Genomic DNA, 24,471 nt, shown 5'->3' with positions numbered 1-24,471 from the left:
AGGAGACTCCACCACCTCCCTAGGTAACGCATTCCAGTGTTTCACCACCCTCCTAGTGAAATAGTTTTTCCTAATATCCAACCTGGACCTCCCCCACTGCAACTTGAGACCATTGCTCCTTGTTCTGTCATCTGCCACCACTGAGAACAGCCAAGCTCCATCCTCTTTGGAACCCTCCTTCAGGTAGTTGAAGGCTGCTATCAAATCCCCCCTCATTCTTCTCTTCTGGAGACTAAACAATCCCAGTTCCCTCAGCCTCTCCTCATAAGTCATGTGCTCCAGACCCCTAATCATTTTTGTTGCCCTCCGTTGGACTCTTTCCAATTTTTCCACATCCTTCTTGTAGTGTGGGGCCCAAAACTGGACACAGTATTCCAGATGAGGCCTCACCAATGTCAAATACAGGGGAACGATCACGTTCCTCGATCTGCTGGCAATGCCCCTACTTATACAGCCCAAAATGTCGTTAGCCTTCTTGGCAACAAGAGCATACTGTTGACTCATATCCAGCTTCTCGTCCATTGTGACCCCTAGGTCCTTTTCTGCAGAACTGCTACCTAGCGATTCGGTCCCTAGTCTGTAGCAGTGCATGGGATTCTTCCGTCCTAAGTGCAGGACTCTGCACTTGTCCTTGTTGAACCTCATCAGGTTATTTTTGGCCCAATCCTTTAATTTGTCTAGGTCCCTCTGTATCCGATCCCTACCCTCTAGTGTATCTACCACGCCTCCTTGTTTAGTGTCATCTGCAAACTTGCTGAGAGAGCAGTCCACACCATCCTCCAGATCATTAATAAAGATATTAAACAAAACTAGCCCCAGGACCGACCTTTGGGGCACTCCGGTTGAAACCGACTGCCAACTAGACACGGAGCCATTGATCACTACCCGTTGAGCCCGACGATCTAGCCAGCTTTCTATCCACCTTACAGTCCATTCATCCAGCCCATACTTCTTTAACATTTTCCCAGACTTTGAGCAGAAAGTTTGGGTCCAGGGTTCTAGTTTGGACCCATCTTTGGCTACACAATGCATACCCCGATATATTTTTGTTTCTTAAATAAAAATGTAACACGTATTTCCATTTTAAAAACAAACTTTTGCAGGGGGTTAACAGTTGAACAGGTTAATGACTAAATATAGACAAGGATGCTGGGGACAGCTGGGGAGAGCTGTGAAACAGGCTGTCTTGCCTAGTACTCAGAGCAAAAGTACTGGATAGGGGCTCACTTCTGCAAGATGGTGGCTTCACTGAAGTCTATGGAACTACTCACATGCTTAAAATTAAATATGCACTTACCTGCTTTACTGAATTGAGGCAAGAGTGCTTAGCATCTTGCAATACCCAGCCCTATAAGAACGATTATCAATACTAATCTGTAATTAGGTGATAGTTCCTTATGTGATCTTGAACAGGTCATTTGTCCTACGTGAGGCACAGTCAGCGTCACTAGAAAACTATATGTGCATGCTTGTGTATATCCCCATCTAAGTTTAGCATGTTCAAAAACTTAGGTCCCAGAACGTGTGCATCAAAAAAAAAAAATGTAGGTATGCAAATTTCAACTCGCAGATTTGGAGGTTGAGTTGTGGTCCCTTTGCAATAGAAAACAAGTAATATCCTTTGCACTAGAAGTTTGCATTTCCTCATTTCACCAGTGGAGGTCACTGTCGCCATAGTATAAACCACCGCTTCTCATAATTATTGGTGGTGGTGGTGGTGGTATTGTTATGGTAGCCATTGAGGTCAGGGCCACATTGTGTTAGGCTATGTCTACACTTGCCATTTAAAGCGCAAAAAGTCCCTTTTTTCTGCTAAAACCGTGGGAGCCTCTACATTAGTTAATGACTTTTTGGCATGAAACTCAGAAGTTTCACCACAGAAAGAAAACCACCTTCACGAGAGGCATACAGATCATTCTGCTGGATTGGTTTTTTTTTTTTTTTTTTTTGGTGCTGTTGTGAAAATGAAGACACTTTCTACCCATGTAAACACCCTTTGGCCTCCGGAGGATATCCCACAGTTCCAAAAGTGACCACTCTGGCCAGCCTCTCTGCTGCTCTGACACCAGGTAAAGGGACATCCATCCCTCCCCCTGTAAGCCCCTGGAAGTTTGAAACTCCCTTTCCCTTTGCTTATAGATGTGGCGGGGAAAGCAGCCAGATGACATCAGGGTTTTTTAAAAAAAATGCCACAAAATAAACAAGGAAGTAATGGGGCTGCTGGAACATGAAACAGTGCATCATAGGCAGTAAGCAGGGACCCAGAATGCCTTCCCCTCACCTCCCCTTCCCACAAGACCTATCGAGAGAGCTGCACTGTGGGATAACTGCCCTATAGCGCTGCTCTCATCGGCGATGGAAGTGCTGCTAGTGTAAACACTCTCTGACACCTGAGGAATTAAGTGGGTACACAAGCCAGAGCTTTTCTTTCACCGGTTCCCTATCACCGGTAAAACTTACAGTGCAAAAACTCTGCAAGTGTAGACATACTACAACATGCTACATGCTACAAACAGTCTCTGGGCCAAAGAGCTTACAGTCTAAGTGGACAAGACAAACAAAGAGTTGATTCTGCTTTACCTCTCCAGGAATGATCTGGCTTAACACCTCTTTATCCCAGGGATCATCTAGAGAAACCTCCAGGGGACTTTCCAGAGCCCTCATGAAAACTTTGTCACCAAACTAAATGGGGGATTAGGTGATTTCCCAAATCACCCTGGCCAGAGGTGACTTATCTCTGGGCTCACCAATACACTTTCTGAAGAGCAATTTCTTTTTAAATATAGCAGCTTGCATCAAGGGCCAGGTGTGTTTCAGAAAAGTCTTACAGGTAGAAACCACCAGACTCCTCCACCCGCTGCACCTCACATTAGATTTGTAAGTACTTTGGGGTAGGGAAACTGCCATTTCCTATACATTTTTACAGAGCTTAGCACCTGGGAACCCCAACCTGGTAGAGACCTATGGTGTTATTGCACTATTCATGAATAGAAGTTGATCACTATGATCAACATGTATTTTTTTAGGAAGAAAATATATAAATATTTCCAATAAGTGCCCTTATAAGTTGATTTGCCAAGTGACTTTGTCTCCCTCCCTGGTTATGTTTATGAGAAATCATGTTGATTAAATAGGAAAATAAATGATTATATGTCTCCATTTCCTCACCCATCTCTCTGCAAGCACATGCACCTCTAGTCTACAGATTTTACCACAGATTAAGGGAGAAATTGTTGTGGGAATTTCTTGGATCCCTGGTCTACATGGTTTTTCCTAACCTCTGTCTCCTACTCTGATATTCCCTGGCTAAATTACTGCTATTGTAAATTGCTCATTAAAAGACTTCAGTCAGTAAATATGTACTGCCCCATGTGTTCCGGCTTCTCTAAGATCCTGAATCAAAGACCACTGAAGTCAGTGAAACGTCAACTATTGGCTTAAGAAACCTTTGGATTAGGCCCTAATGTGATTGAAGACATTAAAGTAAATGGTTAACAGATATTGCAAATGACAATAGAAAACTTAAAGTAAAATAACAGTCTATCATGGTTCTATTTTTCTTACCCCCTATAGTTTCGTCCTTGGCCAAGTAATTTCTATACATCAGCACTATTTCGATCCAATGCTGGTAAACAAAAGCACTGCCCACCAGGAGTCCAACTAGAACTGCAATCGCACCATATAATATGAATTTGAAAAGTGCTGTTAAAACAAAATTATTGCTGTTAAAATTCAGTGTTTCCATAATAATACTGACATTTACAAGAAATGCTAATACCAGGAATGGGGACTAAACTGACGGACAAGATTCACTTCTGCCTGCCTCCCAAACTTTAAGGAAGTTTGGAACTGGATCTAAGTCCAGTTCTGAACATTGTGATTCAGGCTTAGCATGGGAATTCAAGAGAATAGATAGTGTCTTGTTGACAGTGTAAAAAGCAGATCTGTTCTGGAACACAGAGCAATTCTAGCAGTTTTCAAACAAAACCTTTTCCGTTCAGTTTCAAGGAACCTCTCTAACTTATTGAAAAGTAGAGGGCAGTGATGACCACAAGCATATTAGTGACAGTGATCAAAACATATCTCATTATGAGGAATAGCCAGACAACTTCTGAATTTACCTCTTTCCTTCCTTTTTAGCTTGAGCACTCCTGTCGAGTTCCCCACAGAATTCTGAGCAAAGCAGATGAAGTTGCTGTTCAGGTCCCTTTCAGTAACTTCCCTGAGTGTGGCGACATGAACAAATGATTTGCCTTCAAGTTCTTTTACACGAATCCTAAACAAAAAAACACGCCTATCATCCATCTACTATTCATTCACATAAGTCACAAAAGCCCATGATTGTACAAATAAAGAGATATTAACATTCTTGTCATTCACTTGTGATGTCTGTGAAGGAGTAGGAGTATTTTTAGGCATCCTGTTTTTGCCTTATTTTCCCCTCTATGCTCCATTGTTACCCAGTGGGTGGAAAAGGATTGTTTGCTCTCAGGGCAGGCTAAGAGATGTGGGTCTGGGTATGGCTTAGCAGTCTGAGGGCTTGTCTACACTACCGGCCGGATCAACAGCCAGCAGGGGTTGATTTTTCGTATCTAGTATAGACGCGATAATCAACCACCAATCACTCTAGTGTCAACTCCGGTACTCCACCTCAACGAGAAGCGTAAGGGGAATCGACGACACACCGCAGTGAAGACACCACAGTAAGTAGATCTAAGTATGTCGACTTCTGCTACGTTATTCACAGAGCTGAAGTTGCGTAACTTAGATCGATTCCCCCTCCTTCCTCCCCCCCCCCATAATGTAGACCAGCCCTGAGGCTTGGTCCCCATAGCAGTGGAACATTTGAAAAGACAATAGCAAATCCAATTGCTCAGACATAGACACCTAGCAACCATCGACCCAGAGAGATTTGGATTTCCCCACTTCTCAGCAGGGAGTTTGAGCAACATTCCACAGCAGAGAACAAAGGACAGGAGAAGTGTGAAGTGGGGGAATTAGAAGTGGCTGCTGGAAGTATTCAGGGCTCGTCCCAGGAGTGAGAGGAAAGAGGTCAGACAGAGCTTAAACCAAGACGTTCATTACAGCTTGGCTGGGCTCTGGGCTAACCAGAATGAACTATGCTTTAATTTTCCGTTCTCTGTACTACCCTAAGGACTTCCTATGCTGCATTCCAGTTAACTAATAAACCCAACTGTTTTGACAATACTTCTTGGTATCACTGCAAATGCTTGGTGAGGTGCATTAATCCCCGAAGAGTGTACAACTCTCCATCAGGAGTCTGTCTCAGTTGGACTTGCTGAATGGAGCTCATGGTGTGAAGCAGGAGCACCGAAAGCCCATAAGTCAGTCTAAGGAAGCAGTGAAGCCACATGGCTAACAAGGAGACAGAGTGGGACCCATAGGGGGTCTGGCATACTGAAGGGGTTTCTCCTAGAGACTGTTCCAAAGCTGGGGGCATAGCACCAATCCTGTGGATCCATGACAATGTCGCAAAAGAAAAATGATGTCCTTGTATGAAAGTTCAATTTCGTTCTGATCTCATAGTAAGGCCTGGTCTACACTGGGGGGGGGGGAGGGTGGCGAGGAAATCGATCTAAGTTATGCAACTTCAGCTACATGAATAACGTAGCTGAAGTCGATGTACTTAGATCTACTTACCGTGGTGTCTTCACTGCAGTATGTCGACGGCTGACGCTCTCCTGTCGACTCCGCCTGCGCCACTCGCCCTCGTGCAGTACCGGAGTTGATGGGAGAGCGCTTGGTGGTCGATTTATCGTGTCTAGACTGGACACGATAAATTGACCCCTGCTGGATCAATTGCGGCCTGTCAATCCAGCGGGTAATGTAGACAAGTCCTAAGATACTAATGCCCACAGACAGCACAATAAAATGCTCTTGATCAGTCCTCAGACCTCAGTTTAGCAAAGTACTTAAACACACGCCTAACTTTAAATGCATGCTTAATCCCATTGACATGTACTTAAAGTTAAGTACCTATGTAAGTACATACCTGAATTGCAGCCTTAAAAATCAGACTCTATAGCAGTGGCAAGGGACCTTGCTCTGAAAGATCTTAAAATAATTTCATGCTAGCAAAATTCTCAGGTACTGCAAGACACTAAGAATTTGCAGAATCATATCCCATATCTCATGGTCATTTCCCAACCACCAGCTGAGGACACCTGAACAAAGCAGTGTGAAAACTAGTGGGGTTTGCTTTATAGAATGTCATTCATATTTTGGTTCAGACAATGTGGTGTCACACCTGAAGTTTCACTTAGCATTTCAGATGAAGTGACACTCATGTAATCTGCCAAGTAACACCTGATCACTTCATGAAATCATGCAATCATATTATTTTGACTCAAATCCATAAATCACACTTGATTTCCTTGAAAGTGGATCCCCATTTACCCAAAATTGAGCAGTGTTCCCAAATTTTTACAAATCTTTCAATACGCTTTGTTTGAATTTTGAGTTTCTAATGAATTCTGAAAAAGACAATGTTCATTATAACCATTTTGCACTACTCTGTTCAGAAGCTGATAACCTACTGATCTCTGTAATACCACACATGTGCCAGTGAGTGGCTTTAATCATAATAAAACAAATTCATGCATATTTGTAAATCTCTGTCCAGAGTTGTCTGTGTTGATACCGTTTGTTTTATTCATTCACTCTCTGTCATATAATAATAAATATATATCATTATAGGTGACATTGGTAACACAGCCTAATATTAAGGTTGCACAATACCTTCTATTTTCAGACCCTGTTTTCAGTTGCTTACAGCTTTGCCAAACTTTAAACATTGGGCAGAAATTTTCCATGCCAGATATCTGCCTGTTAAAAATTGGTTGGTGACCTTTACTTTGAGACACTCTTGCACTCCCATAGTTCAGACCAAGGATTTGAAATTTGGTCTTTGTGTTACCAATGTGCTTATTGCTGTTCCTATCAAAAACTACCCAAATTTGGCCAAGCTAGATGTCTTTGAAAAAAATCTCAGTTTGCACAAACTCTAAGAAACCTCTATTGAGCATATCAGCTAAAATCTGCAACCATTCTGTCCTCAATGAGCACGCTTCATCCTGTTTGTGACCAGACTGCACGTGCCATCCCCACAGAGTGATTGTGGATGCTCTATCCCAGAGATGCAGAGGCAAAGCCAGACCTTCTCTAGAATTGCTGCTCCCAGATGCTGGGATGATGCCAGGCACTGCAACTGAGAGAAGGGAGCCTGTCTTTGTTGTGCTCTCAATGATTCTCCTTGCTGATGCCCAAGCAGCGTTCAGAAGGAAGCCTTCTGACTTGAATGCTGAGGGAACAAAAGCCAGACTGAAAGAGTAGATTTGGACAAAGAGCCTGGTCAGACCGAGAGTGGGGAGGGGAAAAATTGTGACGGGGAGTTGGAGAGGTGGGCACTAGGATTGGGAACCAAGAAGTGCATACTGTGACTCAGACTCATGGAGGGAGGCTGGGACAGGTAACACAAGAAGACTGAGACTAGAAGCTGGAGAGGAAGCTGGAACTGGGAGCAACCCAGTGAAGGACACCCAGTGAGGGAAATGTGAAGGGCAGCAGGGAGCCAGTTGACAGATAAGGGGGGAGGGGGACACTGAGATTGGATGAGGATCTGGGGGGACAATGGGACTAGCTGCACAAGAAGACTGGAACTGGGCACCGCGGGGGTGGGAATGGGGTTGTGCAGGGGAAAGAAAGTTCTAATGAGGAGCCACGGTGCAAGGGTAAAACTGAAACTTGCTGGGCAAAGAGACTGGGACAAGAAACTAGGGACGGGGTGGGGAGGGAGGCAGAGACTGAGATTGGATGAGGAGCCCCTGGGATTGGTTGCCAGGAGGTGGGGAGGGGAGAGAGAGATTGAACAAGGAGCTGGGAGAGGAAGGGAAATAGGACTAACAGAGCAAGGAAATTGGGATTGGAAGTGTGTGTGGGAGGAAGAGACTGGCATCTGGGGGGAGAATGAGAATCTGATGGGGAACCCAGAGTGGGAAAATAGGACTGGCTGGGCAAGGATACTGGGACTGGGACAAGGAGACAGGGACAGAGAAGAGACAGGACCAGGACAAGCTGGCTGGGATCGAGTGGACAGGATTAAGCTTGGGGGAAAACACGCAGAAGAGTCTTTAACTACTCTCCTCTGGACCCTGGAATGGAACCCAAGATTTCTGAGTTTCACTAGTACTCTGCTGTCTGCAAATATCTGTGAAATCCACTGGCAAAGTGTGCATCTCATTTCCCTCTAGTGCTGGTCCACATAGACAATGATAACCTACTACTGCTTTCAGGTATTCCATTAGCTCAAGTGGCGGAGGTGTGTGTGGTGGATCTAAAAGTTCCAACCATGCTGATGTCCCACGTAGGCATCAATATGATGCCATATTGTGGGATTTCTCTTTTTTCACTTTTTTTTAAACCTAGGACAGGGGCTGGCAACCTCTGGCACGCGGCTCGCCAGAGTAAGCACCCTGGTGGGCCGTGCCGGTTTGTTTACCTACCACATCCACAGGTTCAGCCAATCGCAGCTCCCACTGGCCATGGTTTGCTGCTCCAGGCCTATGGGGGCTGTGGGAAGCAGCGCGGACCGAGGGATGTGCTGGCCGCAGCTTCCAGCAGCCCCCATTGGCCTGGAGCAGTGAACTGCGGCCAGTGGGAGCCACAATCGACCGAACCTGCCGACGCGGCAGGTAAACAAACTGGCCCGGCACGCCAGGGTGCTTACATGCACGCACCCACATGCACACGGACACACACACAAATGTTAAAAGAACATTAAGGTTGAAAAGCCAAGCATTCAAAAGTTAATACCCAAATTAAGGTCTCCCGCGCAATCTTAATTCAGTCCCCCTGTGAATATGGATTATGATACAGTCTTTAATGGCATGATCACATACTATTTTTTCCACATGACCCCTGTCTCATTCAGTGCTCAGGATGGACCTGCTCTGTGGAATAACCAAGGCTGTGTAGTAAAGGAGACCGGTGTCTGTAGGACCCCTGCTTCATTTGTTGCAGAATTCAAAGGTATGTGGTAACTGAAGCAGGGGATTGCAAGAAGAGAAAGGAGGGTCTGATGGTCAAGATAGTTGAATGCTGCCATGAGGAATTGGATTAGTCTCTGCATATGTCACAGAGTTCCTGTGTGATGCAGGGCAAGTCGCTCAAACCAAACTTTTCACAGGTGGTCACTAATTGTGTCTCTCTCGTTTTCTGGGTGCCGGATTTGCATTGGGAGCTGCAACTGAAGTCAATGGGAGCTGTGCCTACATATAAAGCTTTATGTAAAGCTATATATTATTTGAACATATACAGTGCTATATAATGCTAAGTAATCTGAAAAATCAAGTTGTGGGTGTCTCAAATTGGGCAGCCAAAATTAGTGGACACTTTTGAGCTTAACTTCTCTGTGCCTCAATTCCCATTTGTAAAATGAGGATAATACTAGGGGCTGTGAAGACAAATACATTGCTTGTGACTCTATAAAGGTGGGAGCTATAGAAAAGCCCAGAAAGAGATTGTTCATTTTTTCTTTAGAGCAGGGTTTGCACAGGGAGGGTGCAAGGATGTTTCGCGCCCTAGGCGAAACTTCCACCTTGAGCCCTCCCCCCCGAGCCCTGTAGCAGCTCTCTGCCCTAAGGCGCCCCGCCGCGGCAGCTCCCCCACCCACCGCCCTGAGGCGCACCCCCCCCGCAGCAGCTCCCCCTGGCCCGGGGAGCCATGTGGCAGCTCCCCGCCCCAGCTCACCTCTGCTCCGCCTCCACCTCCTCCTCCGAGCATACCGTCACCACTCCACTTCTCCCGTCTCCCAGGCTTGTGGCGCCAATCAGCTGTTTGGTGCCGCAAGCCTGGGAGGGAGAGAAGCAGAGCAGGGCGGCGTGCTCAGGGGAGGAGGCGGAGCAGAGGAGAGCTGGGGCAGGGAGCGGTTCCCCTGCGTGCTGCCCCCCCCCCCTTACTTGCTGCAGGCGGCCCTCCTCGCGCCCCCTGCCCCTGCCCCAGGCTCCCTCTGCCTAAATGCCGAAGACGACCAGGGAGGCCAAAGATCCAGCTGCCGCCGAAGGACCCAAAATGCCGCCCCCCAAATGCTAGTGCCCTGGGCGACTGCCTAGGTCGCCTAATGGGTTGCACCGGTCTTGGGTTTGCATAATGTGCAGTAAACAAGGCCTAGGGCCACCTCAGTATGAAGAGAATCAAATTATTGAACAGCTTCTCATTAATTGAGCACCATCTATTCCAGGGGTTGGCAACCTTTCAAAAGTGGTGTGCCGAGTCTTCATTTATTCACTCTAATTTAAGGTTTTGTGTGCCAGTAATACTTTTTAACGTTTTTAGAAGGTCTCTTTCTATAAGTCTATAATATATAACTAAACTATTGTTGTATATAAAGTAAATAAGGTTTTTAAAATGTTTAAGAAGTTTCATTTAAAATTAAATTAAAATGCAGAGGCCCCCGGACTTTTGGCCAGGACCCAGGCAGTGTGAGTGTCACTGAAAATCAGCTCGCATGCCGCCTTTGGCACGCGTGCCATAGGTTGTCTACCCCTGATCTATTCTGTGCACTGAGCAAGGCAGGGTTCTGTGGACGAAATACTATGTGAGCATTTAATTAAAGACTGTATTTCTGTATATTAATACATATGCAAAAGGGGGTGGAATTAGAATTGCATGAGCAACCTAACCCCTGGTACTTGCTAAATTTTCAGTGCTTCACTGTAGAACCATAATGTTCTTTTAACATACTTTTTTGTATGTAATTATATATACACATACATATATTCATACATACATAGTAGTGTGTTAACGTGTATTATATATATTAGAAAGAACATGTGTGTGTCACACACATTAGTATGTAATATGTTTGTCTAAAAATCCTCAGTGGACTTTTCTTACATTATCTGATACTCTGTTAGTGATCTTCCAGTGACTCCAGGTAAGAAGATAGTACATTAAAGTAGATATTGAAGACTCGACATTTGTAACCAACATTTGTAGCTGGGTTTTTCTGTTTGGTTGGTTTTTCCCCTTACCGTGTTGGCTTCTGCAAAAGTGGCTCACTTTTACTTTCTTTGTTGTCTCTGTACCAAGTTATCATGGGCAAAAAATCCCTTTCAAAGCCAAAAAATACTTTGCATTCAATTGTAAGAGGTTTTCCTGTGAAAAGGAAACAGAGAAACACTGTTTACAAAAGTCACTGGAAAATCTTTCTCCTAATTAATATGGGAAAGTGGTTGCTGGGTTGAGATGCATTTTTTCCCCTTTGATGCCAACAAAGTCATACACTGTCTCAGTTTTTGACCTAATCCATACAAAACATTGGACCTAAGATCCATACATGTCTTTAAACTGGTTTCTTTCATCCAGTAAAATGTCAATACTCCATTAAATTGTAATGTCCTTCCAGGCCAGAAAAAGAACCGCAAAAAATTCCCACTTACCAACTTCTACTTCAAGGGTCTTCACGCCACTGGGAGACAAGATGTTTGGGGTGTGGACAGTGTTTCGTGCTGCAATACAAAATAAAAAATAAAATAACTGATAAGACTATATTATGTGTAGTGAAAAGGTTGCTATAGTGTCAGGGCCGGCTCCAGGGATTTGGCTGCCCCAAGCAGCCAAAACAAACAAACAAAAAAAGCCGCGATCGTGATCTGTGGTGGCAATTCGGCAGGAGGTCCTTCGCTCCCAGGCGGAGTGAGGGACCGTCCGCCGAATACCTGGGCATGCCACCCCTCTCCAGAGCAGCCGCCCCAAGCACCTGCTTGACAAGCTGGTGCCTGGAGCCGGCCCTGTATAGTGTCTTAGGCTATGGTAAACTCAAAATGGAATCAGATCTGATAAGGTTATTAATTATTCTAGGTTACAGACAGTCTATTATATGTTATTACTGAACATTTAACATTCCACCCAAAGCCCACTGAAGTCAATGGCAATCTCTCTATTGACTTTAATGGACTTGGGATGAGGACTTTAATGATGTTTAGCCTGATGGCCTGTCTGAACATTCTTAACATATAGTCATTTTGTAAGTGAGGCCTCAGGTTATCAGGCCAAGGGTTCACTGCATTGTGGAGGGAGAAGGAGACCCACTAAAGGTTTCTGAAGAAACAGCTGGAGAAGCGGGAATAGAACCAGGAGAGGACAGCATTGTCAACGTGAGAGAGGACAAGATTTTCAGAATGTGAGCACAAAGAAAAACAGTGCTGGGGAGGAAAGAGACACTAATTTACTATCGAAAATAAGTTGTTACTACAGATATTTTATTATTCTGAGTTCATATGTTACTTACCAATGATTTTTACTCTAACTACTCGTCTCATTGTCCACTGGATGCTGTTGTCAAATACAATGTAATCACATACATAAATACCAGCATCTTGCTCATAGATACGACGCAAGAGGATTTCATCATCTGTAAGTTTTAGACTTTGTCTAATCTCCTGAAACATTACTCGAATTCCATTCTAACAAAAAGAAAGGAAAATGAAGCAATTAGATGGGGGGTTTTCTTTGCTACTAGTTAAATTCTCTTTTAAAATCTTAGAATGGAATTGTCAAGAGCGCTGAATGCAGACCTAACTCTGTTCCCATTGAAGTCAATAGCAGTGTCTGTTATACCATGAGTCTCATAAGATTTGGTGTTGGGGGTGGGGATGGCAGGGTTGTGTATGTTTGTTTGCTTTGCAAGCCCTAGCTTCTGAAGGCAGCTGAGTACATGAGAATCTTAGCTTTCATATTTTTAAAAAAAGCAAATTGCTAACACTCATGACTGCGGCAAAAATTCTGCAAATATGAATGAAGTGGGACCTGAAGACTTAGAAACCAGAAGCCAAATAAAAGGAACACTGTTTTTTTTTTTTCATACGTTATGATTTTTAAATAAATCTCATGATTTCTTGAGGTCTGACTTATGAATTTTGAATGCTTGGGGTTAGCAATACTGCTATTGCTTTCACTATGAGCACAGAGCAATACTGAATGCTTTTGAAAATTCCAGACATTCTTAATGTCTTAAATATACACACATCCTCTAGAATGATTAAAGATTTTCAATAAATGCCAATCCAATGCCCATTAGAGTAAATGGAAGGACTCTCATTGACTTCAAAGGGTTTTGGATCAGGTCTTAAATTAACAGAGTAAGGAAATTCAAAGAAAGAAAGAAACCACGAAAGAAAATTTGCCATAGAAGTTGTACATCTTTTACAGGAAATTCAAAAGTCACTTTGGCTACAGAAATGGTTCTAGTCTTGGTTGAACATATAGTTAGTGCTGTAACACTAGATGATATAAATGCATAGTTAGGTACAATATATCAAGAGTTATTCCTGTATAGCAGGTAAGTCTATTTAGGAAATTGACTAGACTTCATACTTGGTATTATCTGAATGCCAAGAAATCTCAAAATAGTAATTTCCATTTATTGACCTTTTTTAACCTTATACAGAACTGATCCATGTTTTTAAACTGTGTGAAAAAGAAAGAACATCCCTTTCTTGTCTGCCAAATTTTAGCTTGGAGCCAATTTTATGGCCATTATAAGTAAAGCTTGTCAGAAATTTTTCACCAAATCATTTTTCAATAAAATGCCATTTTCATCTCTAAAGAAACTTTTAGAAAAATGCCAATTTTGATGAAATTTCATTTAGAAAATAAACAAAGCATTTTTTACATTTTAAAAATGGAACATTTTGATATTTCATTTTGAAATAACTTTTGAAAATGAAATCTTTATATATTTTAATTTCTAAAAATGTTTTTTTAAAGTTTTAAAGGGTTAAAATCAGAATGGAATGCTTCAATTTTATTGAAACAAAATGTTTTGATCCAGCAGAAATTTTTGTTTTAATTTATTTTGTTTCATGGGAAGCTTAGAATTCTTTGGTTTTGTTCCATTTTGGAACAATTTTTTTTCTCCAAATCATGAAGTTTCCCACAAAATAGAAAATCCATTTCCATCTCAGCTCTAATTAAAAACCTCTAAAATATTCCCCCTCAGGGAGTTGTGCACAATTTGCATTTGCTTCAGTAAAAGTTGTGGGCACATGGGTAAGTGTGCAGAATTTAGCCTAAAATTGTAACAGCATTGATTTTATTTCGCACAGAATTGGAACAGAGTGACTATTACCTTGTACCATGTCACTGGTGACCTTTGTTTGTAACAGTGTATCCCAGGACAAGAAATTGAATGTCCCGTTTCAATGAGAAGAGACAGCTCATTTCTGCCATTATCCGAACAATTTGCATTGTTCTTCGCTTGAACCTTTATGATGTTTGAGAGACATGGGATTTCTTCCCTGTACAGCAAAGAAAAGAAACCAAGGTCAAGTGAAAACAATCAAACATATCAGACCAAAGGAAGAGTTTAGTGGCATGGAGGTTTTTAAGGCAGGTTAGACAAACTTCTGCCAGGGATAGTCTAGGTATACTTAATCATGTCTTAGTGCAGAGTGTAGATGATCTCTTGACCTTCCAGCCCTTTATTTGCATGATGCTATGATTTTCAGCTATCAGTGAAAGTGTACATCAAGGAAGGCTTTTTGACACACTGACATACCTTATCATACAGATATATACTCCAGAAGCATTAATCCCTATCGGTCTAAACCAAAGTGCATTCCCTTCCTGAGTGGGGTTAGTGCTTTCATTGCTGATAATCTTCACTGGTTCTCCATCTTTTTGTTGCCAGAACCACAGCACTTTACTTTTATAGAGAAATGAGTTGTTGTACATGTGGGTATGGTGTTGGGATGGCAAAACACATTCCAAGATAAACTCCTCATCTGTAATTGCATGATAAATCCTTTCAGGTCCTTTATAAAGACACTCTGAAAGACAGGCAACAAACATATCAGTGCAATCTGACATGAATATAGCAGAGATTTCATTATATTTAGAGGGGGGGGAATGGCCAAGATTTTTAACATGATTGGTGATTTGGGGTATATTTTAGGAGGTGCCTTAAAGGGCCTGTAAGCATGTGACTCGCCGGCAGATGCACCCCCTCCCCCCACCCCCCACTCCACTGGTTAAGTGTGGTATAGCAGGCTCTCCTCCTTTAGCACCTCCTGTGACAGCCATGCCAGTCAGGCAGTGATTTGCTTTTTCTTGCAACTCAGCATTCTGGCTGGTCACATATAGGTCCACCCCTTCTGTAGTAAAACCAGTAGTCCAACAACTGATAGTCCTTCAGTTTCACGTTGGATCCTCAGACCAACTCTGAACCCACCAGTCCTTGCCCCTGGTATCAGGGAGTTTCAGCAGTCCTTACCTTACCCGTCTCAGGGGCATTTCTGCTCCATCTTCCTCAGTGGACTGATAGGGGGACCCAGCTTCTCCCTTTCCAGGGACCCTTAAACAAGCAGTCAAGGCCTGACTATACAGACCCCTTGCTGTCTCCCTGCACCACTTCTTACCTTACCCTGTCTTACCTTTGCTCATCCTCTTCCTGGGCACCCAATATATCAAGGTTACACATGTCTACCTTACTTCAAGTCCCATGTGGGAGTGGAGCAGGAAGATTTTGCTTCTTCAGTTTCTCCAGCAGAATCGGTCTCTGTGTCTTCCCCTTGGCAACTGCCTTCCCCCTCTCTAGAGAGTGACTTTTTAACTGTTTAATGTCCTTAAGATCTTTTGGTTCCTAGTCTTTGCAGAACAAGTCTTATAATTTTGGATGGAGCCTGGAAGTAGCATCGGCCCAGCTAATAGTTCAGACATTGTCTCTTAGCTTATGTCTACACTGAAAAAAACCCCAACCCATAGCAATGAGTCTCCGAGCTTGGTCTGTTGACTTGGGCTCATGGGACTTGTACTACATGGCTAAAAATAGCAGTGTAGATGTCCCTGATCAGGCAGGAACCTGGGCTCTGAGAACCACCGAGACACGAAGTAGAGCTCTGTGTATCTCAAAAGCTTGTATCTTCTGCCAACAAAAGTTGGTCCAATAAAAGAGATTACCTCACCCACCTTGTCTCTCTAATATCCAGGGACCAACACAGCTACAACTATACTAGTCACTTTTGAAAATTTAGCCCAATAACAGTTAATAACTAAGTATAAATTAACAACGAGTGTCTGGGATTTATAGGTCTGATTCAGCTCCCACTGATACAAATAGACTTTCCATTGATTTTAATAGCAGTTGGATTGGGCTCTGAGGACCAAAAACTTTCAGTTTGTGTAAATTGGCATAGCTCCACTGATGACAATGCTGATTACACTAGCTGAGGATCCGGCTACATGTCTTTAAACACAAACTAATATGTTGCAGCTGTTTTGATTTTACCTATGTACAGTAATAAACACAAAGTATTCCAAAGTCCAGATCTTCGATGGGGTGGTGCTATCCTCTGCTGTAGAGGGATTGTCATGAATAAATTGCCTAGGGAGGTTGTGGAATCTCCATCTCTGGAGATATTTAAGAGTAGGTTAGATAAATGTCTATCAGGGATGGTCTAGACAGTATTTGGTCCTGCCATGCGGGCAGGGGACTGGACTCGATGACCTCTCGAGGTCCCTTCCAGTCCTAGAATCTATGAATCTATGATTAAACTATAGACTTATCTCCAAGCAGCCTTATTTTTATGGGTTTAATATAAGAGTTAATTTACATTAACTAAATTTCACTCCACATAGGAGGCATCCAGGAGATGTGGGTGGAGTGTTAGCTTAAAGAAAGAGTTTCATCCAAACTCTACTACTGAGTTAACTATATGATCTTGGGCAAGTTGTTTGTCTCTCTATATCTCAGTTTTCTCATTTGCAAAATGGATATAATAATATTCACCTATGTCGCAGCAATGCTAATAAAACAGTGCTTTGAAACATCTTCATATCCTCTTGTGAGAAATGCTGAATACATGCAAAGTATTATCATTATGTTATCTGTATACTTATTTGATACCTTGCCATTGTCTTTAGACTGCATGTGTCAATGGCAGCCTTCTATATCCAACTGCTCTCAACAATCCACATCCACACATTTTCCTTTGTCTCTTTGTTCTACCATATCAGAGGGACACATTATCTCCACACAATTTATTGATTATTTTATATTCTTTTCCAGCTAATTCTGGTATTGAATCACTCTGGGTAATGGGCTATTGCAGTTACAGCTGGTTGGAGAACAGAATTTCCAGCCAGAGGGGAAATTTTCAAGTTTTCAGAAAAAATTAGTCATCATTCCTGACAAAAAGTGAAAACCTTGACATTTTTCACAGGACAAAAATTCCAAGCTCTTCTCAATTTCATTTTCTCCCTGATGGCAGAAAGTGAAATTGACAAGCGCCTTCCAACCAGACATTTTCCCATGGAAATTTTTGATTTTATGCAAAGGGCATTTTCCGTCAGGATGATTTTCTGACAGAAAAGTCCCAAAAAGCTCCAATTGTAGTGCTCTATTTTTTTATGAAGCAATGTTTTAGCTTGGATGAAGATGTCAAAGGACTCACAGCAGGCATCTTGCAACTTTCCCAACTGAAATTAATTAGAGCTCTGTGAAATTCCACTAATACATAGCACCATGAGGACCAATAAAATATAGGGCAGGGCAAAACAAAGTAATGAAAGGAGTTTTGGTGATGAGATTAAGAAAGAGGGAAAATCTATGGGGAGAAAGCCATCTATACCTGATGTATTATTCAGTGGTGTTACAGCAGCAATGAATTTGTTCCATTATGCTCTCAAAATTCCAGTTTTTATTTTTCCATTATATTGAAAATGTCCATCTCCTTTCAGTGCTAACTCTGGGACTACGGATTTTGTATTTTATACAGTTCCAAGCACACCATCGGTGCTTAACAAAAAAAATGCATACAAATTATAATTCATAAAAAGTCTTACACAGAATCAGTGAAAACTCATAAAATGATGATAGGATGTATATTGATATTAACCAGCCAATACAAATCTTTTTTTAAACATTTCCAGTAAGACATGAAACAATCTCTTACCTGTCAGATTAAACTCTCTAACCTCTGCTCCTTTGATAAACAGTAGTAGGATCCAGCAAAAAGTAAACATTTTTTCCTTTCCAACTTTGATTCACTCTGGAAAAATGTGTTCTTAGTTGGCCTGTGAAGTACTATGAAATAGATGATCAGAGATGTTCTCTGTTAGCATCATCTTCTTTGCTGCAAAAGAGGAAAATAGCCATTTGTTTTGAATGATAGTCTACACTACACTGGAGTGAGAAGTGCTAAGCTATTTCACCCGGTGCACAAAACTGCAGCATAAAAATTAGGGTTGTCAATTAACCGCAGTGAATTCCCACGATTAACTAAAAAAATTAATCACAATTTAAAAAATTAATTGTGATTAATCGCAGTTTTAATCGCACTGTTAAGCAACAGAATACCAATTGAAATTTATTAAATATCTTTGGATGTTTTTCTACATTTTCAAATATACTGATTTCAATTACAACACAGAATACAAAATATACAGTGCTCACTTTATAATATTATTTTTATTACAAATATCTGCACTGCAAAAATGATAAAAGAAATAGTATTTTTCAATTCACCTCATACAAGTACATAGTGCAATCTCTTTATCGTGAAACTGCAACTTACAAATGTAGATTTTTTGGGGGGTTACATAACTGCACTCAAAAACAAAACAATGTAAAACTTTAGCATCTACAGATCCACTCAATCATGGACGCGTGTCCTCTGGAATTATGGTCAAAAGCATGAAGGGACGTATGAATCTTTAGAGCATCTGACACGTAAATATCTTGCAACGCCAGCTACAACATTGCCATGCCAATGCCTGTTCTCACTTTCAGGTGACGTAAACAAGAAGCGGGCAGCATTATCTCCCACAAATGTAAACAAACATGTTTGTCTGAGCGATTGGCTGAACAAGAAGTAGGACTGAGGGATTTGTAGGCTCTAAAGTTTTACACTCTTTTATTTTTGAATGCAGTTTTTTTTGTACATAATTCTATATTTGTAAGTTCAACTTTCATGATAAAGAGTTTGCACTACAGTACTTGTATTAGGTGAATTGAAAAAATACCATTTCTTTTGTTTTGTTTTTTACAGTGCAAATGTTTGTAATCAAAAATAAATATAAAGTGAGCACTGTACATTTTGTATTCTAGTGTTGTAATTGAAGTCAATATATTTGAAAATGTAATAAACATCCAAAATATTTAAAGAAATGGTATTCTAATACTGTTTAATAGCACAATGGATTGTGTGATTAATTGTGATTAATTTTTTAATTGCTTGAAAGCCCTAATAAAAATGGTAAACAGCATTTCCCCCCAAGTGATTGTGTCTTTTAGAAAATTGGTATGTGCCACGTTTTGGTCATGCAGAGCATTTTGTGCAGATCCATGGTAGACCATATACACATACTGCAAACTTTAATTAAACAAGTTGTATAGGGAGTGATAGATGTAGAGTCATATTTTCAAAAGCATTTGTGCATGCAGTTAGCCTGATAGTCCTCCCCGCCCCCCCAAAGGGTGAATTAGGCACTAATTAGACACTTGTGGGTCAGATCTTCAACTGGTGTAAATTATTGTAGCTCCATTGAAGTCATTTGAGTTATGTCAGTTTACAGCAACCTTGGCTGTGATCCTTGTGTTACAACTGCTTTCATCACTGCTACATGAGAGCAGCTCCCCTATATGCATAAGCTACACTCTGTTTTCATTCAGTCCCACCTCTTACCCAGCCTCTCCTAAGAGGATTTAGACCACAGTTTTGCTAGAATTGCACCAATGTGCAAATTAAATTCCCATCTCACTTATATGTCCCAGATGACTGTTTTGCTTCCGTCTAATCAAATGATTTAGATGACTGATAAAGTGACCTTTCAGTTTGTAAATTAATGTAGCCTCCTGCCTAGGCTAACTCTGGTCTAGCACAGCCTTCCAAGCAGTATGAGTTATCTGCACCAACAAAGAAGCACAGATTTGCAGCAGGAACAGAGTTTCCAATAGCCATTGCAGATATAATGTAAAAAAACCCAAACATGTTCTCAAAGCAAGTTGGCAATATACCCAATAACCCCACCATGGTTGCGGCTATAATTCTAGCAGGCAAGCCAGTTCTAACCCAGGAACCTATCCTTGTAACAAACCCCGATGCCAACTCTGTCCACATATCTATTCAAGTGACATCATCATAGGACCTAATCACATCAGCCATAACATCAGGGGCTCGTTCACCTGCACATCTACCAATGTGATATATGCCATCATGTGCCAGCAATGCCCCTCTGCCATGTACATTGGCCAAACCAGACAGTCTCTACGCAAAAGAATTAATGGACACAAATCTGACATCAGGAATCAAAATACTCAAAAACCAGTGGGAGAACACTTCAACCTGTCTGGTCATTCAGTGACAGACCTGCGGGTGGCTATATTACAACAGAAAAACTTCAAAAACAGACTCCAACGAGAGACTGCTGAGCTGGAATTGATATGCAAACTAGACACAATCAACTCAGGATTGAATAAGGACTGGGAATGGCTGAGCCATTACAAACATTGAATCTATCTCCCCTTGTAAGTACTCTCACACTTCTTATCAAACTGTCTGTACTGGGCTAGCTTGATTATCACTTCAAAAGTTTTTTTTCTCTTACTTAATTGGCCTCTCAGAGTTGGTAAGACAACTCCCACCTGTTTATGCTCTCTGTATGTGTATATATATCTCCTCAATATATGTTCCATTCTATATGCATCCGAAGAAGTGGGCTGTAGTCCACGAAAGCTTATGCTCTAATAAATTTGTTAGTCTCTAAGGTGCCACAAGTACTCCTGTTCTTTCTTCAGTGTGACATTCAGCATAATAATTAATAACATTTTTAGCATGTATACGGTGTCTACCTCTGCAGTATCTAGGCATCATACAAGGCTTGAATTGAGCTATTCAGCTTCTGAGCAAACACTGCGTTAGCTACTCTTGAACTGGGTGAACTTTGGCTATATAAACTGTTTTTGACCCCCTTCATCAGCCCACTGAGTGACACCGCACTTGCAAAGCTGTGTATCAGGCTCTGACTCACACTGAAGAAAAATCCCTGGGTGAGTTTTTTGAGCTGTGGGCACATTATGCAAATCAGGTCCCACTCACACAAGCAGAGAGGTACTTCACCCAGTTTATTTTACATCAGAGGCATTAATGAACACACTCCCATTTTGCAGCCTTTGGGGCAGCTATTCTACACAGAGAGGTGCACTGCAGTCACATGCCAGAAACTGAACAAGGCCTTCTGTTTGTCTTTATTCCTGACAAATATGGTTCTCATTTCCCTCCTCTGTTTTGCTACTAAATTGACTCCTGATCATCCTGTCCATTTCTCGTGGATTTTAAAATCATCATGAAGCTGCCATTCCGGGGGTCTTGGGATAGGCTGAATCAGGAGGCAGGGCTGAAGACAGCCATCCCAGTGGCAGAAAGTGCAGCAGAAGAGCATTTGGACAATGGTTAGGTCAAAGCGTCATGTGACGACATCCCATACTGTATTTGTCATTTCTAAGTCAATGGTACTTTTTCTGTATTTTGGGTAAAATCATAACCAGGACACTCTTTTGATGTATATCTTAACCATCACTCACACACATGCACCCACAACAAATTTCCAGTAACCAAATGAGACTCATTCCTTCCACCAGGTTCCTCCTCCTGACAGCCAACATCCAGCCCCCTTCTTATGGGGAAGAAAGTCTCTCCCGCTGACCTGCTGAGGAGGCAGCGAGGGAGAAATCATACGCTCTCTAACACTTTTGTCCAAAGCCAGATTTAGCATTTTTGGGGTGGGCCTGGGAGTCAGCTAAGCAAAGCCTCCACACTGCAAAGAAAACAGACGCATTTTCACCACAATCACACCACTTGACAGGAGGCTGGTTTGAGGAGTGTGGGGAAGGGTCAGCAAGATGATTCTTTGAGATACACAATATTAATCAGTTAACTTTGGGATGTGTGTCAGGAAGAGACTGTGAAGTCTCCTGCTGCTGAAGTACAGCCCAGCCATTTGTTCCTTTCACCACTACCTATTGGTTTGCATTGATTTCTAATTTGAGGCTATCTTCACAAGGGAAAGAGCCAGAGACTTACCTTTATTAAAAATAAATAAATAAAAGCTGAGATTCTTCTTCACTTGGCCAGCTCCCCCAGATCACAGGAGCCCATCACCAAAGTCTTCATGAGGCCCAAAGGCTAATTCTGCTTCTGCCACATCTGGCTAGATACAGCTTTCCAAGGATAATGGGTATATAACTAGACTGAGAAGCATAAGCATCTAAATTAATGAAGAAACTCATAGACCATTCATGATTAAAACAACTTAATACATTATCTTGTCTATTGCCTGGCAATACAGATTGCTTGCAGGTGAAACCTCTTATGGAAGAATAATCCCATCACTTGGATGAGAATTTGGAGAGAAGCATGAAGCAATGCTGAATTTTTGGCATTCATGGAGATAACTTGGTGGACTGTACTTACAGTTGGTTGAAAAAATGTGTATTTTTAATTCTTCAGCCAAAAAAAAAAAAGACATTTCTGATGAAAATTTTCATGAAATATACTTACATTTTTCAACCAGCTCTAAATGTATTAATTTCATCTCCTTTATAACAGTGCCTCTGGAGAGCCCCCTTCAGAGACTGCATGCCCTGCCATACAATGATGGATTGATTGCATTTGAAAGCAGTTAGAAATTGGGCTGCATTCCCCTCTGTTCTAGTATTCTAGAATCCAGAATACACAAGTCCTTTCCTTCCGCCCCCTGAAACTATGCCTCTGGTTCCTCTTTTTCCACCAGCCTGAATGAAAACAGAATCCAGTCCTCTCTATACTGGGGATTTGTGTTAGTATGGTTTGAAAATAGTAACCAGGGAATACAGGGGATTGACTCTTGGTTTTCACGGGGCATGTGGAGGTTCTTACTTGCACTTTGATTCATACCTTTACAAAATATTACATTTTTACTACTGGAGCACAGCTCAGAAAGAACGGTCCATTTAGGCAGTATTTAAATCACTTCTCAATTAGTACTCCTGAGGATTATCATTGCTACCTAGTCTCTCAAAGCCAGAGTCTTCAGGACAATGGAGGAGAAAAAGAGCATACTTACCAAAGTCACCCTTGTTCTCTGAATGCATTGCCTCTGTGGATCCGTGAAGATCCAGCTACTCGGGTGGTTTAAAGGAGATGCCAGAGATAGAGAGGAACTGAGGGGCAATTAGGAAGGTGGGGCTTTTCTAGTCTAGGTTCTAGGGTACTGGAGCAGAAGGCTTGTATGCATTCCCCTAATGGCTAACTATTTTGAAGTGGGTTCTGTCCCTGTGTGGCAGTGCACACAGTCTCATAGTGGGGATCTGAGTGCAGAGGGCAAAGTAAGCAATCTCTTTTTATCAATCCATCCTTTTTATGCAGAGCTAGTGTTCTCTGGATATGTAGTGAATATTCACTTTAAGGGGGAAAATTTCCTACTACAGTTCGCTGGGAAGAAAACTAACTTTCTTACCAGCCAGGATACCGATTCAATTTGTGGAGAGCCTTTCAGATACAAAATAATTATTGCAATCTTATCTTAATTTCCTGTGGTAAAGGAATGAAGGTGAAAAGTGAATGAACAGTATTACCCTACCAGTATTTCAGATCCTCAAGGTTTCTTGCAGAATAATAGCAAGCCTATGTACACTACATATTGTTTATTTATAAAGCATCTTTGATCCAAAGAAATGACCATCCAGTTCATGAGAAATTCAGTGTCAGGAAAGCCCGTGAAGATCTAGTGCAGAACAGCATGCTAACAACTGAGAGTTTATTAGAATCATAGAATCATATATTGTCGGATCTCACTCATTTACAGCAGCTTCACATCAGTGCAGTGCCACTGACTTCAACAGAGTCACTCCTGATGCACATCAATGTAAAGGAGAGCAGAATCGGATGTGAAGCGCAAGAAGGTGATTGACGGTAGCAATATAGAGAAGAGAAAAGCCAGATATGTCCGTAAAAGAAGCAAAAACTAGACAATCTTGCAAAACAACTTACTAAAATATACATACTGCTATGGTTGCATAGGCACTGAAAGATAATATTACAATATATATATATAATTAAAATAAAACCAACCAGCCAATAAAATAGACAAAAGCAGGAGGGAAGACAGTGTTAGGAAATAGCAGTTAAACCTTACTTGAAAGAAGTAATATCTAAAAATCTTACCTGCACATCCTGCCATGCATGATAAAAGTTGTGGTTAGTTCTAGCTGTGAACTTGTTTCCTTTACAGGAATTTCCTTTACCTCAAAGTCATCATCCCTTCCTTTCTCAACTTAGTTGTAAAATGTTCAAACTCAATTTCCGGCTAGTTTTCTTGTAAAAAACAGAACAAAAATTGTGTAACCTTTTGATGAAAGACAACAGCCTGTCATTTCTTTAAAATCTATCGTTAGCCACACAAAAAGCTTATGGG

The 24,471-nt window shown here is 41.7% G+C and overlaps 1 protein-coding gene across 1 annotated transcript in view; it reads right to left on the bottom strand.

Moving 5' to 3' along the window:
• The window catches only part of IL18RAP (interleukin 18 receptor accessory protein), a 32,036-nt gene extending 7,787 nt beyond the window's left edge, over positions 1-24,249 (bottom strand). The window contains exons 1-10 of the mRNA XM_034758029.1: positions 24,222-24,249; positions 22,101-22,267; positions 17,973-18,152; positions 14,579-14,849; positions 14,150-14,318; positions 12,311-12,485; positions 11,460-11,528; positions 11,052-11,175; positions 4,122-4,276; positions 3,565-3,702 (exon numbers count right to left, since the gene is read on the bottom strand). Coding sequence (XP_034613920.1) covers positions 3,565-3,702; positions 4,122-4,276; positions 11,052-11,175; positions 11,460-11,528; positions 12,311-12,485; positions 14,150-14,318; positions 14,579-14,849; positions 17,973-18,042 — 1,171 coding nt within the window. The 5' untranslated portion in view covers positions 18,043-18,152; positions 22,101-22,267; positions 24,222-24,249. The remainder of the gene's footprint in view (positions 1-3,564; positions 3,703-4,121; positions 4,277-11,051; positions 11,176-11,459; positions 11,529-12,310; positions 12,486-14,149; positions 14,319-14,578; positions 14,850-17,972; positions 18,153-22,100; positions 22,268-24,221) is intronic.
• Between the last annotated feature and the right edge of the window lie 222 nt (positions 24,250-24,471).

This window comes from Trachemys scripta, chromosome 1 (genome assembly GCF_013100865.1).
Source record: "Trachemys scripta elegans isolate TJP31775 chromosome 1, CAS_Tse_1.0, whole genome shotgun sequence".
Classification (NCBI taxonomy): Eukaryota; Metazoa; Chordata; order Testudines; family Emydidae; genus Trachemys; species Trachemys scripta.
Note: the sequence above shows the minus strand (reverse complement) of the source record. Positions and strands in the feature narration are given on the sequence as shown.